This window comes from Engraulis encrasicolus, chromosome 2 (genome assembly GCF_034702125.1).
Source record: "Engraulis encrasicolus isolate BLACKSEA-1 chromosome 2, IST_EnEncr_1.0, whole genome shotgun sequence".
NCBI classification, from domain to species: domain Eukaryota; kingdom Metazoa; phylum Chordata; class Actinopteri; order Clupeiformes; family Engraulidae; genus Engraulis; species Engraulis encrasicolus.
In genome coordinates this window covers 19344327-19358887 of record NC_085858.1, presented here as the reverse complement: position 1 = coordinate 19358887, position 14561 = coordinate 19344327, and the positions used below count along the sequence as shown (strand labels likewise).

The 14561-nt window shown below is 41.4% G+C and overlaps 3 protein-coding genes across 3 annotated transcripts; all 3 read right to left on the bottom strand.

The window, feature by feature from the left end:
• Positions 1–671: 671 nt before the first annotated feature.
• On the bottom strand, positions 672–4361 carry LOC134461123 (uncharacterized). Its single transcript, XM_063213892.1, has 6 exons — positions 4270–4361; positions 3299–3443; positions 3108–3144; positions 1103–2968; positions 945–1005; positions 672–827 (listed from the first exon to the last, which is right to left on the bottom strand). Exons 1-6 carry the CDS (start codon positions 4277–4279, stop codon positions 721–723), a joined length of 2226 nt encoding a protein of 741 aa, XP_063069962.1. The 5' UTR covers positions 4280–4361; the 3' UTR covers positions 672–720.
• A 1621-nt stretch (positions 4362–5982) lies between these two features.
• On the bottom strand, positions 5983–9210 carry bglap (bone gamma-carboxyglutamate (gla) protein). The gene is made up of 4 exons (XM_063223967.1): positions 9077–9210; positions 8821–8865; positions 7080–7170; positions 5983–6435 (listed from the first exon to the last, which is right to left on the bottom strand). Exons 1-4 carry the CDS (start codon positions 9138–9140, stop codon positions 6333–6335), a joined length of 303 nt encoding a protein of 100 aa, XP_063080037.1. The 5' UTR covers positions 9141–9210; the 3' UTR covers positions 5983–6332.
• Positions 9211–11327: 2117 nt separating this feature from the next.
• LOC134461115 (zinc finger MYM-type protein 1-like) lies at positions 11328–14460 on the bottom strand. The gene is made up of 3 exons (XM_063213879.1): positions 13417–14460; positions 13188–13290; positions 11328–11905 (listed from the first exon to the last, which is right to left on the bottom strand). The coding sequence occupies exons 1-3, from the start codon at positions 14235–14237 to the stop codon at positions 11378–11380; spliced, it is 1452 nt and encodes a 483-aa protein (XP_063069949.1). The 5' UTR covers positions 14238–14460; the 3' UTR covers positions 11328–11377.
• Between the last annotated feature and the right edge of the window lie 101 nt (positions 14461–14561).

Genomic DNA, 14561 nt, shown 5'->3' with positions numbered 1-14561 from the left:
TATAAACCTTTACATAAATCTTACAAAAATGTTTCTTCTCATCTAAGACAAATATGAAACATAATGTACCACATCTTCTTTCATTGACATTTGTTTTTTAAAGGAAAAATAACAGTTTTGTAGGTTTTTACCAATATTACGAAAAAACAAGGCGTCACGTCAACCACCCAGTTTATCCCAGCTGCATGCATTACTTTATAGCTGAAGTCTTTTTTTTTATCCAAAGCTACAAATGAGGACATAAACAGCAGCATGCAATATGAGATGTGGGAGTACACAGGGGAGGCATGGTTGGTGTAGATGAGTTTGTAGTTCATTTTGTATTATGGAAAATTGTCTTACGTCTGCCAGAAGCATGTAAATAGTTGTCAATAGTATAAATACATACATTACAAATATTACATTTTCAAAAGCAAAGTGAAGCTACAAAACTCGAGTGGCATTGAAATTCACTGGAGAGAAAGAGAACAATATCAAGTTTTATTCATCATCTGTTGTTTCAGTATGAAATCTTGACTGTCTAGCTTCAAAGACAAGGCAATCAATGAGGGTTTTATTGGTTTTATTGATTTTTTTTTAAATTGTTTGTGTGTGTGTGTGTGTGTGTGTGTGTGTGTGTGTGTGTGTGTGTGTGTGTGTGTGTGTGTGTGTGTGTGTGTGTGTGTGTGTGTGTGTGTGTGTGTGTGTATGTGTGTGTGTGTGTGTGTGTCTGGGGGGGTTTCAAGATTCCCCAGAGCCTTTGAAGCAGCATGTGAACAGTCTGATGAACATTGAGCGTTCACGGCGCGTCTTGACTGGCACAACCTCATCAACGTTATTGCTCTGATCTGTTGAAGAGGTAGAAAATCAGTACCTCAATCACTAGCAACAGTAACAAAAACATCATCAACACAAATGGGCACCAAAATGAAAACCAAAAAGGTAAAATATTAGATAACACCTACTTGTGTCAGGAAGAACGGCATCAGAGGGAGACACTTTCTTCTTGCCAAGTCTCTTTGGGAGCTGGAAGAGGAAAACATGCATCATTTTAAAGATTGTTTGTTAGTTGTTCCTGTATGACAGAATTAAGTTAGCAATTTTTCAATACATTTTCATTTACCTTGAAGCTGAGCCACCTCTTGCGAGTCTTGCTGTCCGTGGTTCCTGCCTGAGGCTCCGGGGAGGGTTGGGCACCAGGGGCTGATGTGGCAGCTGTGGATGATGTGGCAGCTGGGACTGATGGGGCACCAGGGGCTGATGTGGCAGCCATGACTTCCGCATCCCACTTCCGCAACTCTTTACTCAATGCTGACTTCAGCAGGTCATCAAATGTGGAGTCCTTTGCATCCACTGGTCTCTGCAGGATGGCCTGCGATCCGAAGTTCCTCAGCAGGAGCGTGTTCAGGGTGTGGTAGAGTGCCTGCAGTTTGGCGTTGCTCTGATACATGCTGAAGTCCAGAGTGCCTGATGCGTTGGTGAACTCGAGCAAAAGTCGTTCCAGAAGCTTCTGGGTGTCCGTTTTAGCTTCCGCAGGGGCAGTCTGCTGGTCTTGCATCTTGGTCAACAGACGCAGCACCAGTGCTGTGATCAAACAGCCATTGTCATCGGTGTCTCCAGGAAGCTTGCATGCAGTAGAGATGAACTCTTTGTTGCGGGCAGTCACATACTTGTATATGTCAGGGATGGTGGAACCTGAGTGCGGCATGGAAGGAGCTGTAGTAGAGCTCAGTGGAAAGCTGGATGAGCTCTGAGGCCTCATGTCCATGTCCAAAACATCCTTAGCCAGGTCAAGGCCTCCGCCCTGTTTTACTTCCAAGTCAGCATCAAGGAGCTCCAACACTTTGTGAACCATCACACTTGTGAAGAGTCCCAGCACATCTTCAAGTCTGGCAGAGGCAGACTGCGTCTTCTCACTGGTGGATGCAGAAGCTTTGACAACATCAATTGCAACAAGCTCAGACGAATCAGTTGATTTGAATTCTGAAAGGAACCTTTTCAGGAGCCTTGACATCAAACCACCTTGGGAATCAGGGCTAGACGCCAGGCGCTCACCAAGCGCAGGCTCATGTTTGTCAGGCGTTGTTGATAGAATCCTTGCTTCGTCCGAAGTTAATTCTTTGTTCTGCTCAAGATATTTTGCCATCTCCGAGTCGATCATGTCAATGACCTGGGAGGTCATGAGCTGGGAGAAGACATTCGCAACTTCAGTAGAAGAGGTTGATGTCACAATCTTTGAAGAATCTGTGGTTTGCTGATGGGCAACGCTGGGCAGTGCTTGCATTAACCTGGCCACCAGACAGCTGCAGTCAGGCTTTTCCTGGCCAAGAAATGATTTTACGGCTGGTGTGCTTTCGATCCCGGAGACAGAGAATCTGGACGTAGCAACATCACAACCAGCATTCCATTGCACCAGAGGGAGAAGGAAGGGCTGCAACAATCCCTTGATGGCCTGCTCAGTGAAAGAGTAAACTACCTGAGTGGCACTCAGTGTCTTCTGGGGAGGCGTCTTTTGAGTCTCACACGCAGGGGTTCTTTTTCCATCCAAAGTAGGGGGAGTTGGGCTCCTGTCCTGCCGAACAGCCTGAATCTGATCCACAAGGCCTTTGGCAATGTTGTCGATATTGTCACTTGAAAGGAGCCTTTCCAGGGTCTTTGCCATACAGGTCAGGTCATGGGATTCACTTCCATGTTCTGCCACCATAGGGCACAGAGAAGGTGAATCGGCTGAGCGAGATATCTTGTGCCATGCCACAGATTTTTGTAGTCTTCCAAGAGCACTTTTCAGCTTGAGGAACATCTGACTCCCAGGTCTTTTTGGAGTGATTTCAGATGATGAGGCGGAGCTAGTGGCACTTGAGGGTCTGCTGAAAGTCATTTCAGCATCCTTGGCCATGCACACATAGGCTGGCAAGACCATGGTGATGGAGCTGAAGCTGACCACTCTAAGGATAGCCTTACATATGTGCAGGAAGTGTGTCCTGGTCATCTGGAGATAGATTAAGATATGTCTGTTTATAAACCAAACCAAGGACCAGCAACTTTACGTATAGCTGAACAGTAAGGTATGAATAGTTAGGCCAGCTAGACCAATCTGATATCATCAAAACCAAAGTTATGGTACTCACAGGGGTATGAAAAATGCTGGCGAATGCCATCCACTCCCTATAAAAAAAATAAAAAAGACATTATTTTAATAAGCTATTATCTTGTGTAGATATGTAATTATTTTTTATATAACTTGACTGCATTTGGTGAAGTAATTATACAGTAATATGAGATGAAGTGCAGTATCTGGAAGATGAAAAAAAAAACGTACTCTTCAGAGAGGTTTAGGATGTATTCCTGTAGATCAGATAGAGAGGGTTCCTCCTGAGATGGGCCTGGAGCAGATCCTGGTCTTGAGACATCAGAGGGTCCTGATGGGTCAGGGTCAGGGTCAGGCCCAGGAGGACCTTCAGAGCCTACACATGATATACACAAACAACATAATAAGTATATTATACATACAGTACATTATGTACACATATACAGCCTATTCATTATGAAATGTACACTTTTCATACATGAATAGGTGGATATTCTCGATGTCTGCCATTTTGAATTACTGGTCATAATTAATTATGCTTATGTGGACACTTTTAATATAATAGAGCTAATCTGATCGTCTGATCCGAGTGAAGTAGCCTATTTATATGACAGTTAACACAAGACATTCGAATAGAGTCTGTCGCATACATAATAGCCCGTCACACCGGTATATTAATAAAATGGAACACTGCCCCATGACAACTAAGGAAAGGACTAGACCAGCCCATCTGGTCTATTATTGGGGTGTTGGTACATCTCTATTCCAATTGACTAGTTATTCTGTTTTTAACAGGATTAAAACGTCCATGTAAACATATCCATTGAGTAGACAACCTGTAACAACCAATTAGGGTTGCCCAAGCACCTAGCAACAACTTAGCAACCATGGCAACCAATATAATTACCATAGCAACTGAAATAGCAACCAGCAAAACATGATTGCAAAACTTATTATGTCTTTGGTCAGACCAATAGATATTAGTTTATTACTTATATAAATGAAATATTATTAATATTATTGAAAAGATACAATTTATGAATGCAAAGCATATTTAAATAAATAACTTATTATATTACACACTGGAGCTTTATAGTAGTAGTAGCTACATAGTAGCCTATGTTTGTAAAATTTTGAATATGAAATATACATATTAAATGTATATACACATAATGAAATGTATATTAAGTTACTATACTGACCTTTCTTCATCTTCTGTTATTTTGTTACATGTAAAGCTTTGATCTCAGTCTATAAAAAAGTATTTTCTCAATAAATAATGCAGTCCAGTGTGATGTGACTGCAGGCTACAAGAACATGAAATACAAGCAAGCCACAACATTCTACCTCTATCATGGAGCTAAATGATGTCATAAATGATGTTATAACAGTGCCATAACAACCAGCTGTGAGGTTCTTTCAATGTAACATTCTAAAGGTGCACTGTGGCTTACATGATTTTGATAGGCTTATATTGATTTATAATCCATCAGAAATGTGTTGCAATTTTACACAAACTCATAATAATTTAGCCTATGTATCAATAGCAATAACCACCCTGCCCCCAACCCCACCTATACCCCCTCCTCTCCTCTCTCTTTATTCCCCTGCTCATTCTCCTTTTGTAAGGCGACCTTGGGTTACTTGAAAGGCGCTATATAAAACCAAGTTATTATTATAGCAATAGGATTTGTATAGCACATTATCATACATAACTGTCTTTGTGCTTCAGAGGACAGAGGAAAGAAAAATGAGAGAAAAAACAGAAAGTAGAAAGTATAGAGAAGGTGTTATAGAGTATAACTAACAACTAACAAAGGCAGATGAGAATAAAGCTGTTTTTATTTTCTTTTACAAACATGACCATTTTAGATTGTCCCCAGGGCCATCCAGCTATTTAACACCACGAAAATGGCACAAAGAAAGAGATTGTCATTGGTGACTGGACCACATAACCACCCCTACACTTGCTTATGCCAGGCTACGACCTCCTAGTGACACAATACCTTCTGCGTTTCTTCTAGTCAGGCGAGGAGCAATACAAATATCGTTTCGCTCCAGAGAGATTGGGAAATTGAGGTGGGCAACTGAAGGGGGTGCACCTGATAATGACCAGCAGCAACAACTTTGGCAGAAACATCCTAGATACAATGAATTGAAAGTGGAGGAAATCTCTCTTAAGGGGGGCCCTACGCAATGGTTTGAAGAGAAGTGCCCCAGCAGTCTCTCTTTGCCTAAGGCCCCCAAATACATTGAAACGGCCCTGATTGCCACCACGTGGTGTCTGCTAACGGCATGCAGTGGTTGTCTTTGAGGGTTAAAAAACTTGCACGGCAACGCTGGTGTCTTCTTCACAGATTTCAGTGTTTGGTTCTGTGCGTTTATTAGCCTTTTCTTGTGTTTCTGCCAATAGGAGGAAATAGAAGTGAGAGAGAGGAGGGCAGAGGAGAGGACAAGAGCTTTGATGCCACACCGTGATGTCTGCCAGCCGCATGTACATGGCTGTTGATGGTGAAGGTGAAAACAATTCCTGTTATACTGGAAGAGGTTGTTGCTGTTGTTTCTTGCGTTAATTAAGATGCTGTTCACTTGTTTTAAGGTAATTTAAGACTGAACAGGATTTTTTCCATGGTCTGTGTCTCTGTCTGGCTGTCTGCGCTCTCTCTCTCTCTCTCTCTCTCTCTCTCTCTCTCTCTCTCTCTCTCTCTCTCTCTCTCTCTCTCTCTCACACACACACACACACACACACACACACACACATATACACACACACACACACAGCTGTGTGTAAAGAGAAAGCGCATTTTAAAATTACATTTAAAGACATTACTTCTTTGAATGTCTTAGCACCAGTACGCAAGAACAACAATTACATTGAAATGAGTTAGGATACAAACAAATGACACGAAGCATGGTGTATTTTGACTTTTTATTGGTGCTAAACTAGTGTCTACTCCCCCCTTTTAATCTCTACATACTAAATAATACCTGATTCATTTAGACATTTAAGCATACATAATTCCACTTTATTTATAATGATCAATTACACAAATGCCTTGCATTTTATTACTTTATTTATTTAACCTGCCCTCCCACCTCCCACACCCCTCCCTGGGCTCTTAGCGTTTTATCTTCAATTCTGGATCTTATCAACATTTGACGCAGTCGGCCATGTGCTGGATAGGCCGACTGGAAGATGACTGATTGATTAATTGATTGGTTGATTGACTGAATGATTGATTTATTGATTGACAGGGAGTCTGATTTAGTAAGGGATTGCTCCGTAGTATGCGGTGTAGGCAGCGATGATTCCAGAGGTGTCCATCATGTTCTCGCAATGATAGTTAGCCTCGCACACCTCCCTCAGACTGGAGAGAGAGATAGAGAGAGAAAGAGAGATGGAGAGAGAGAGAGAGAGAGAGAGAGAGAGAGAGAGAGAGAGAGAGAACATATCAGCTGTTTTTCAACAACGTTGTAGTACCACTGACATAATTACTAACACAACAATAAATCACAGAAGGCGTATAATTATAAGTGACAAAGAGGTCTTTTGTCTTCAGTCATGCCATATCAGTCATTATTTAACAGCAAGACCACAATAATTGAGTGGCATGCGGTGCAGAACCTTAATTCTGTACAATCAAATTAGGTGCTGCATGCAAATGTGTTTGAATTAGTACACAGCGCACTGGTGCCTCGTGTTATGCTACAGTACACATTGCAAAACCTGATTTCACACTTGGCCAATCCTGACTAAACACCTGAATTCAATCTTCTTCAAACAGACCAGCTTCATAATACCCCATCAGGAGTAGAGTGTGTGTGTGTGTGGGCGTGTGTGCGTGTGTGCGTGTGTGTGTGTGTGTGTGTGTGTGTGTGTGTGTGTGTGTGTGTGTGTGTGTGTGTGTGTGTGTGTGTGTGTGTGTGTGTGTGTGTGTGTGTGTGTAAGTGTGTAAGTGTGTAAGTGTGTAAGTGTGTGTGTGTAAGTGTGTGTGTGTGTGCGTGCCCTTACGCCTCAAGCTGAGCCAGGGACAGGCTGGCAGGGTCAGTAGCGCGTTTCTGTCTCACAACAGTTGCAGCCTCGTCCTGCTTCACAAACACACCTGAAATACACAATAACACACACACACACACACGCACACGCACGCACACACACACACACACACACACACACACACACACACACACACACACACACACACACACACACACATTGGCATACACAGACAGACACATTGACATGCAGACACACACACATTTGTACTCATAAAAACACGTTTTGGACAGATAGGCAAATACAAGTGACATAATGTTTGCATAGGCTGACACATACAGACAAACACATACGTGTATAGAAAAGGGCACATAAAAATATACTTGCACTCAAACTGAGTTTTAGCTGAGGAGAAAAGATTTCCTTCCAATATCTGGATCTTTGCTTCAGACAGTGTATATGACTATCATGGATGCATGGATGCTACTTTCTTGCTGTAATCTGGATATTTCGTAGTAGTAAGCTGCTTTCGATAAAAGTGAAATGTAATCAGGGCTTGACATGAACTTTTCCCGCTCACTAGTGGCTAGTAGTTTTCCCGAGTCACTAACCATTCAGCATTTCTGTCACTCTTGTGGTCATATCTCTTTTTTTACAACGATAATCTGTTTAAAGGAACAGTCCACCCTTTTTTGATTTTCCCATATTTGCAGTATTTCCCAGCATTTTTCATGAATGTGCATATAATTTTCGTCTATGTGTTTCCATTGCCTAGTTTAACAGTATAGCCAAATTAAGCCTGGCAATGCAAGTCTATGGGGGCAAACAAAACATCAATAAATGTACTTATAAAGTACTTTAAAATGAATGTAAAATTCACCAGAGTGCAAAACAGCTATTTAAAGACAGTCCAAACTTAACGAAAGTATTGTGAAACATAACAGAATAGAGCGGGTACGGTCGAAATAGTATGTCAGATCCGGCTGCGTTTCCCATTCATCAAAACCAACCCAAAAACCTGGCTAAATGACATTTGACATATGACATCATCCCCAATGGTGATCGTCACTTAAAGCAATAAACATAAAACCAAAACTACCGGTAAATACATAATCCAGCCATAAACATTACATTAATATTATCCATAATAACCAAATATTTCATATTCAACCCAAAATATTATCTTAGTAGACCAAAACATAAAAAACACCAAAATGGCTGTAACAAATCCTGTCCTGTGATCACTTGTGGCTTGATGCTAATGCCCCCATTCACTTCCAGTGATTATGCTAAGCTATGCTAATAATTCTGATCCAATAAATCTTATTACTGAAAAAACTGAGAAGAAAATGATATGCAAAAAATGGTGGACTGTTCCTTTAAGCTCAGAAGTGCTTAAGTGGAAAGATAAACTCTATTATAGCTTCCCACATCAAAACAAAAATCAGACCAAAGCAATTTAAATCTTAATGAGCAAACAGAAGATTACAGGCTGCTGTGGTACTGAATGCCATACCCAAGAATTAACTTCCAAAGTGGCTAGTGACGCTGAAATGCAGTAGTTGCAGCCTAGTTTTACCAGCATTTGGCTGGTTGGCAGGTGCCAAAATAAATGTAATGTAAAATAAAAGCCACAAGACCTTCTGATAGTTCTACATTCATCGACATGCTTTTGAAAACCTTCCTGTATTCTTTTCTGTACAAAACAGGATTGATTTAATGACATGAAAAGACATGTTTACAAGTATAACAAGTTTACCTTCATCGTTGGGAGCCTCAGCATTGGCAGTAGAGTCAGAAGCCCCTTCAAAGACAAATTATGGTACACTATATTATTACAATGAACAATATAATAAACATAGCGCAGAATCTAAAATGTAAAAATTGCACAAAACAAAAGCAGTAATAAGCCATTTGTAAACATCTTCACATAGAAGTACTATTGCACAGCTAAGATCATTAAAAGAGGTCTTTTCTTGCAGGTGGAAACTGTTGGAGGACTCAGGGCTACTTACCGGTGCTTGCAGAGATGCAGACGTAGGCCAGGCCGCAGAGGACGAGGATGGCTAAGGTCTTCATTTTTCCTTCTCTGGTTCAAAAGTTGCTGTCTCTTGGCAATGGAAGACTGACCCGTGCTCTGTCCTGTACCCTAAGGCCTATATACACCCAGAAACCGTTTATACGGATGCACCCCCACATGGGCCAGCCTGCATGATTGGTTGAGGTATCATGTAACATACTCCCACATTGAAAAAAAAACAACAGGAGAATCCACAGATGAACGAAGAGGTTGATGGGTGCATGCACACATGCACCCGCAAACGCACATACAAAGTGCAGACCCACATACACACAGAGACAAAGACGCATACACACACATGCACATGCAAACATACAGACACATGCAAACATACAGACACATGCCAACATACAGAAGAGGGGACACAAACAGGCAAGGAGACAGGCACGGATAAATAGACAGACAGAGAAAGCATTAATGTCTTTGTACTTACCTTGTATGCAAACATTCCTTCCATGAAGGGGTTACATTTATGTGATTAGTCCTTTTAACCTCAGCAGATTTGTTGCATGCACTAAAATGCAACTACACGTAGCAAATCTGTCTGTGTACAACAGAAGCTGTTTTTGCTTGAAAGCATCAGTGGTCAGCTGCCAATGGCCTGCCCTGGACCACTTGAAAGAATGTGATTGTGCAAGTCTACCTCTAGAGGGCAGGATTCCCCAGGCTGCCAGGCTGTGCCGCTGCCTTTGCTTGCCTTGTTTCCAACCACAAACTAGGGGTTAGTGGAGTTCCTAAGGTACCTAATTGAACCCAGCGGAAAGCCGCTAGCTGTCATTATGTGACGGAGTTTAATTAAGGCTTCATCCCCTCATCTGAAAGAGCCGCAGCCATTTCCTAAGTTTCACAGACACCAAACGGACATTTGGAAGGCTCTTATGAACACTTGTCATTGGTTCTGGTGTTTAGATATGTGTGCATAGTCTCATATAGGAATACTTAGCCCTCCATACATGTTAATCTCATGCAGCAGTCCATACTCTATCCCTAGGCCACATCCAATCAGGGATAGTATAGTAATAGTATACATAATAGCAATAAAATAAAATAATGGATTGTCGGAATCATACGCTACGTTACAGGTAGAGTAGAGTAGAGTAATTTCATTGATCCCACGGGGCAAATTCAGGTATCCAGTAGCTTACATAAATACACAAATGCCCACATGGACATTTCAAGACACAAATAACACAGGAATAGTCAGGGAGGGGAAAATAAAATAAAATAGTAAAGATAATAAATGTAAAAAAAGGTAATTGTGCAAAAAGACATTCTGTGAGTTGGGATAGACCAATGCAGAAAACATACTCTGTCAGTTAAGGTAGACAATCTTAACATGACCTGGAACAAGTGTTGATGGATACATCTATGATATAGTATAGTATGTAGAAGTAGGCAGTGTACAGAGTATGATAGGGGTGGAAAGGTATGGAAGGACCTAAAACAAACCTAGCCCAAGGGCCTCGGGTGGTTAAACCTGCTCTGGTTTAAACATGTGTGTATAGTCTCATAGGCATACTTAGCTCTCCACACATGAAGGCCTCATGCAGCGGTCCATACATACATATGTACTGGTACATTAAATATCCTTTATGTGGGCTGCTTTTGTGAGTGTGAAAACAAATACAATATTCTACATGCTACTCAAATCCATTTGAGTTGGCAGGTAATTATGTAACTGCTTTTGTTTTCTTGGGTTTTGTACGGCCGGCCAGATAGCCTGGGCTGTCTGGGGATCTGTATCACGAGGGGGAGGTCACCCTTTCTCCTTCTGTCTGTGTTCACTTCAGTGGCGGCTGGTGACAGAAATATTAGGTAGGGCACACTTTCAGCTATGAAATTAATATTGCGACTATTCCCTTGCGGGGGGTCTGGGGGCCCCCCCCCAGAAAAATTTGGATTTCTAGGATGCAATTTCCTGCATTCTGGTGTATTTTGGGGTAACCTGTTCAGCTTGACCTGCTCAAGACAGTGCATTCAAATAACTATTGAAAGAAACACAGGTAGTCAGAAAATTAGAAATACAAAGTGAAAATTTTATGTAATGAAAAGTGGATACATTTACATGTATTTGATGTATTCGGATCACACACACACTCTTTCTCTCATTCTCTCATTCTCTCTCTCTCTCTCTCTCTCTCACTGACTCTCTCTCTCACACACACACACACACACACACACACACACACACACACACACACACACACACACACAAAAGTGCTTAAATGCTTAAGTGCTACTTGTAGAGGAACTTGGCCCTTCTCTCTTTTAAATTTGAAAATGTGTCAATGACTTTAACGTTAAAGTCAGTCATCTCTGTTACTATGGCCCTCTCCATAGACAGGGTAGCCAGTGCGTTGAGGCGATCTTGCGACATTGTGTTTCTCAGGAATGTTTTCACTCGCTTAAGAGTCGAGAAGCACCTCTCTGCTTCTGCTGTCGTCATTGGTGTGGTGACAAGTATTTTCAAAAGGGTTACCGTCTCTGAAAAAAGCTCCCCCAAGTTGTTCTCCATAAAGAATTGGAGGAAGTCCACCGCACCACTACACGCTCTGAATTCCTCGTTGCTGTAGAGGAGTTCTAGCTCTGTCTTCAGCCTGCTGCTGTCAAGGACAGGGTAAGCCTTCACTGTGGTTTTAAGAGCCTCCTCTGGAAAATCCACTTGATAATCTTCAAACCGATCGCACTGCAGGAGGGTTGCACAGATGAGATGGTCTGTGAACTGGAACCTCTCTCTGGTGTGCCCCAGTATGGTATCACAGACCTAAAAAAAACAAAGGCATTCAAGAAATGGGTAAAAAGGCACTTGGTTTTTAGCATGTCTATGATTGGCCACTAGATGGCAGCAGTGTATAAGACATTGTCTGCTAATGGAGTTTGTGCACATGAAATGCTGGTAATTAGGCCAGCTGTTTATAGCCCAACTGGTTTACAACTTTGATCAAATAGTAAGCTTTAAAAAAGAAACATGTGTAGCATGTCTGTTTAAAAGGCTACACAAGTTAATTGTGTTATTAATCCATTGATATAGTTGTGTTTTAATTAAGAAAAGAAACATAAATGAGTATGTATAGCACCTGGTTAATAAGTAGGCCAGTGTAATTGACCATCAGTACAATAGAGCAAAATTAAAGCCTTCCACATCACTTGGAGTAATAAATATATAAATAGCAATAAATAGCAATTCTGAAGTGCACCCTTAAAAAGGTACAATACAGTATATGGGTGGGAGACGTGACGCCTTGTTTTTTCATAACATTGGTTAAAATCTACAAAACTGTTATTTTTCCTTTAAAAAGGAATTGTAAAAACTTTTGGTAACACTTTACGTAAAGCCCACATTATAAGCGCATTCATAACAAATTATAATGCCCATTATAATTACTTATAATGTATTATGACTACAGCCATAATGCTTCATGATGCTTTATATTAACAGTTGTGAATCTAGCTTATAATGCTTTATAAATCCAAGGGTGTCATGAGTGCTCATGACTGGCTATAAACTACAGGCTGCCTGATGGGGCTTATAGTACATTATGAGCACCTATACCCCTCTATGCACAGACCTGGATGATAAACTGTCATAATTATCATCAATGTGTGCTCTAAGTAAAGTGAAGTTCATATGGATGCATCTATAATGCACTATATAATACACATCTATAATGCATCGTAATGTACTATAAGCCCCATCAGGCAGCCTGTAGTTTATATCCAGTCACGAGCACTCATAACACCCGTGGATTTATAAAGCATTATAAGATAGATTCATGGTTATTTGTTACTGATAACATAACACATCAGGAAACACATCATGAAACATCATGGGTGTAGTCATAATGCGTTGTAAGTAATTATAATGTGCATTATAATTTGTTATAAATGCGCTCATAATGGGCTATAGATATGGGCTTCATAGAAAGTGTTACCAAACTTTTTTTTTTTTGGCGTTACGCCCTTAAACGTCAACCACCCACATGAATGTATGTAATTAGTTATTTCTACAAGGCTTTTTTTTAATACAAGGCATGCTTTCTACTCACTTCAGCTGCAATTCGTTGGTGATCCTCTGAAGAGAGAGCCACACGTTTTCTTGATTGCAGGGATAGACTGCTGTGCTCCACTGTCATGGCATGGAGAGAATCTCTGTGAAGGGGAAGTAAGGTGTTTGTTTAATTCGTTTATTTTTTACGGCTTTCATTATTTTTTAACTGATGTTATTGAAGCAGAAAACCATAAAATAATGTATCTAAAACCAAATCAAATTAGTACCTGATCTTCTGTATGTCCTCCTGGAATCTTTGGATGCATCTCTTAATGTACACTGAGTCGATGCTCCTCTTCTGTAGCCTGGCATAGAGAGTGTCTACAAGGGGCATGATCTGGTGAAAAAGTTGCAGGAAGAACCTGAAGTCTGGGTCTTCCAGGATCCTTGCATATGCTCCTGCCTCTCTCACGGTGATTTCATCGAAGTCTCCCGAGTCTCGTATGGCATGGAAACATTTGATGAGATCCTCTCTGTGTTCAAACACCGTGTTGACAGCGCGGCTGTGAAAGTTCCACCTGACCTTGCTGGAAGTTGGCAGCCTGCGGGAAACCATTTCGTCCAATACACTGGTCCTCTTGGGTGATCTTGAAAAAAAACTGGCAAAGCCACCAAGGTCCGAAAAAAAGTTCCTTACTTTAGAAATGTGACTGGTGGCTTGTTCCATGATCAAGTTCAACTGGTGCGCGTAGCAGTGGATGTAGTGCGCATTTGGGTAGTCCTCTTTTATTCGCTTCTGAACACCACCAGTGGCACCTCTCATTACGCTCGCTCCATCATAAGCTTGGCAGATGAGTTTTTCTTTTTGATCGGGAAGGATTATGGAAAGGCGTTCTTTCAGCTCTGTGGCAATGTTCACGGCTGTTGATGACTGCAGGGGAATGAATTCGAAGAATCGTTCCTGCACGTTCATTTTGCTGTCGATGTAACGCAGCACTAGCACCAGTTGGGTCACGGTACTAATGTCCGTTGTCTCGTCGGCCTGGATGGCAATGAAATCACTGTCCTTAACTTCTTTCAGAATCTGCTCCCTCACCACGGAAAACATACAATCGAGCAGTTCGTTCTGTATCGTTTTTGAGGTCCCTTTAAATACAGTTGCTGTCTCCAAGTGCTCTTTCAGTGTGCTGTCAATTGAGGCAACAAAGTCGACCAAGCCGAGAAAGACGCCTGGGTTGTTTGAGTCCGCACTTTCGTCGTGTCCACGCAACGCCAATTCAAATGCCCCACAGAATTTTACACAGTCAATTATTCGTGACAAAATGTGCCGGTTTTTTGTCACTTCCTCGTTATGTTTTCTAATTCCAACCAGTGGCGGTTTTTGTATTAAGGGCGCACGGGCGCCGCCCCTCCGTTCAAAATTTCCATCAAA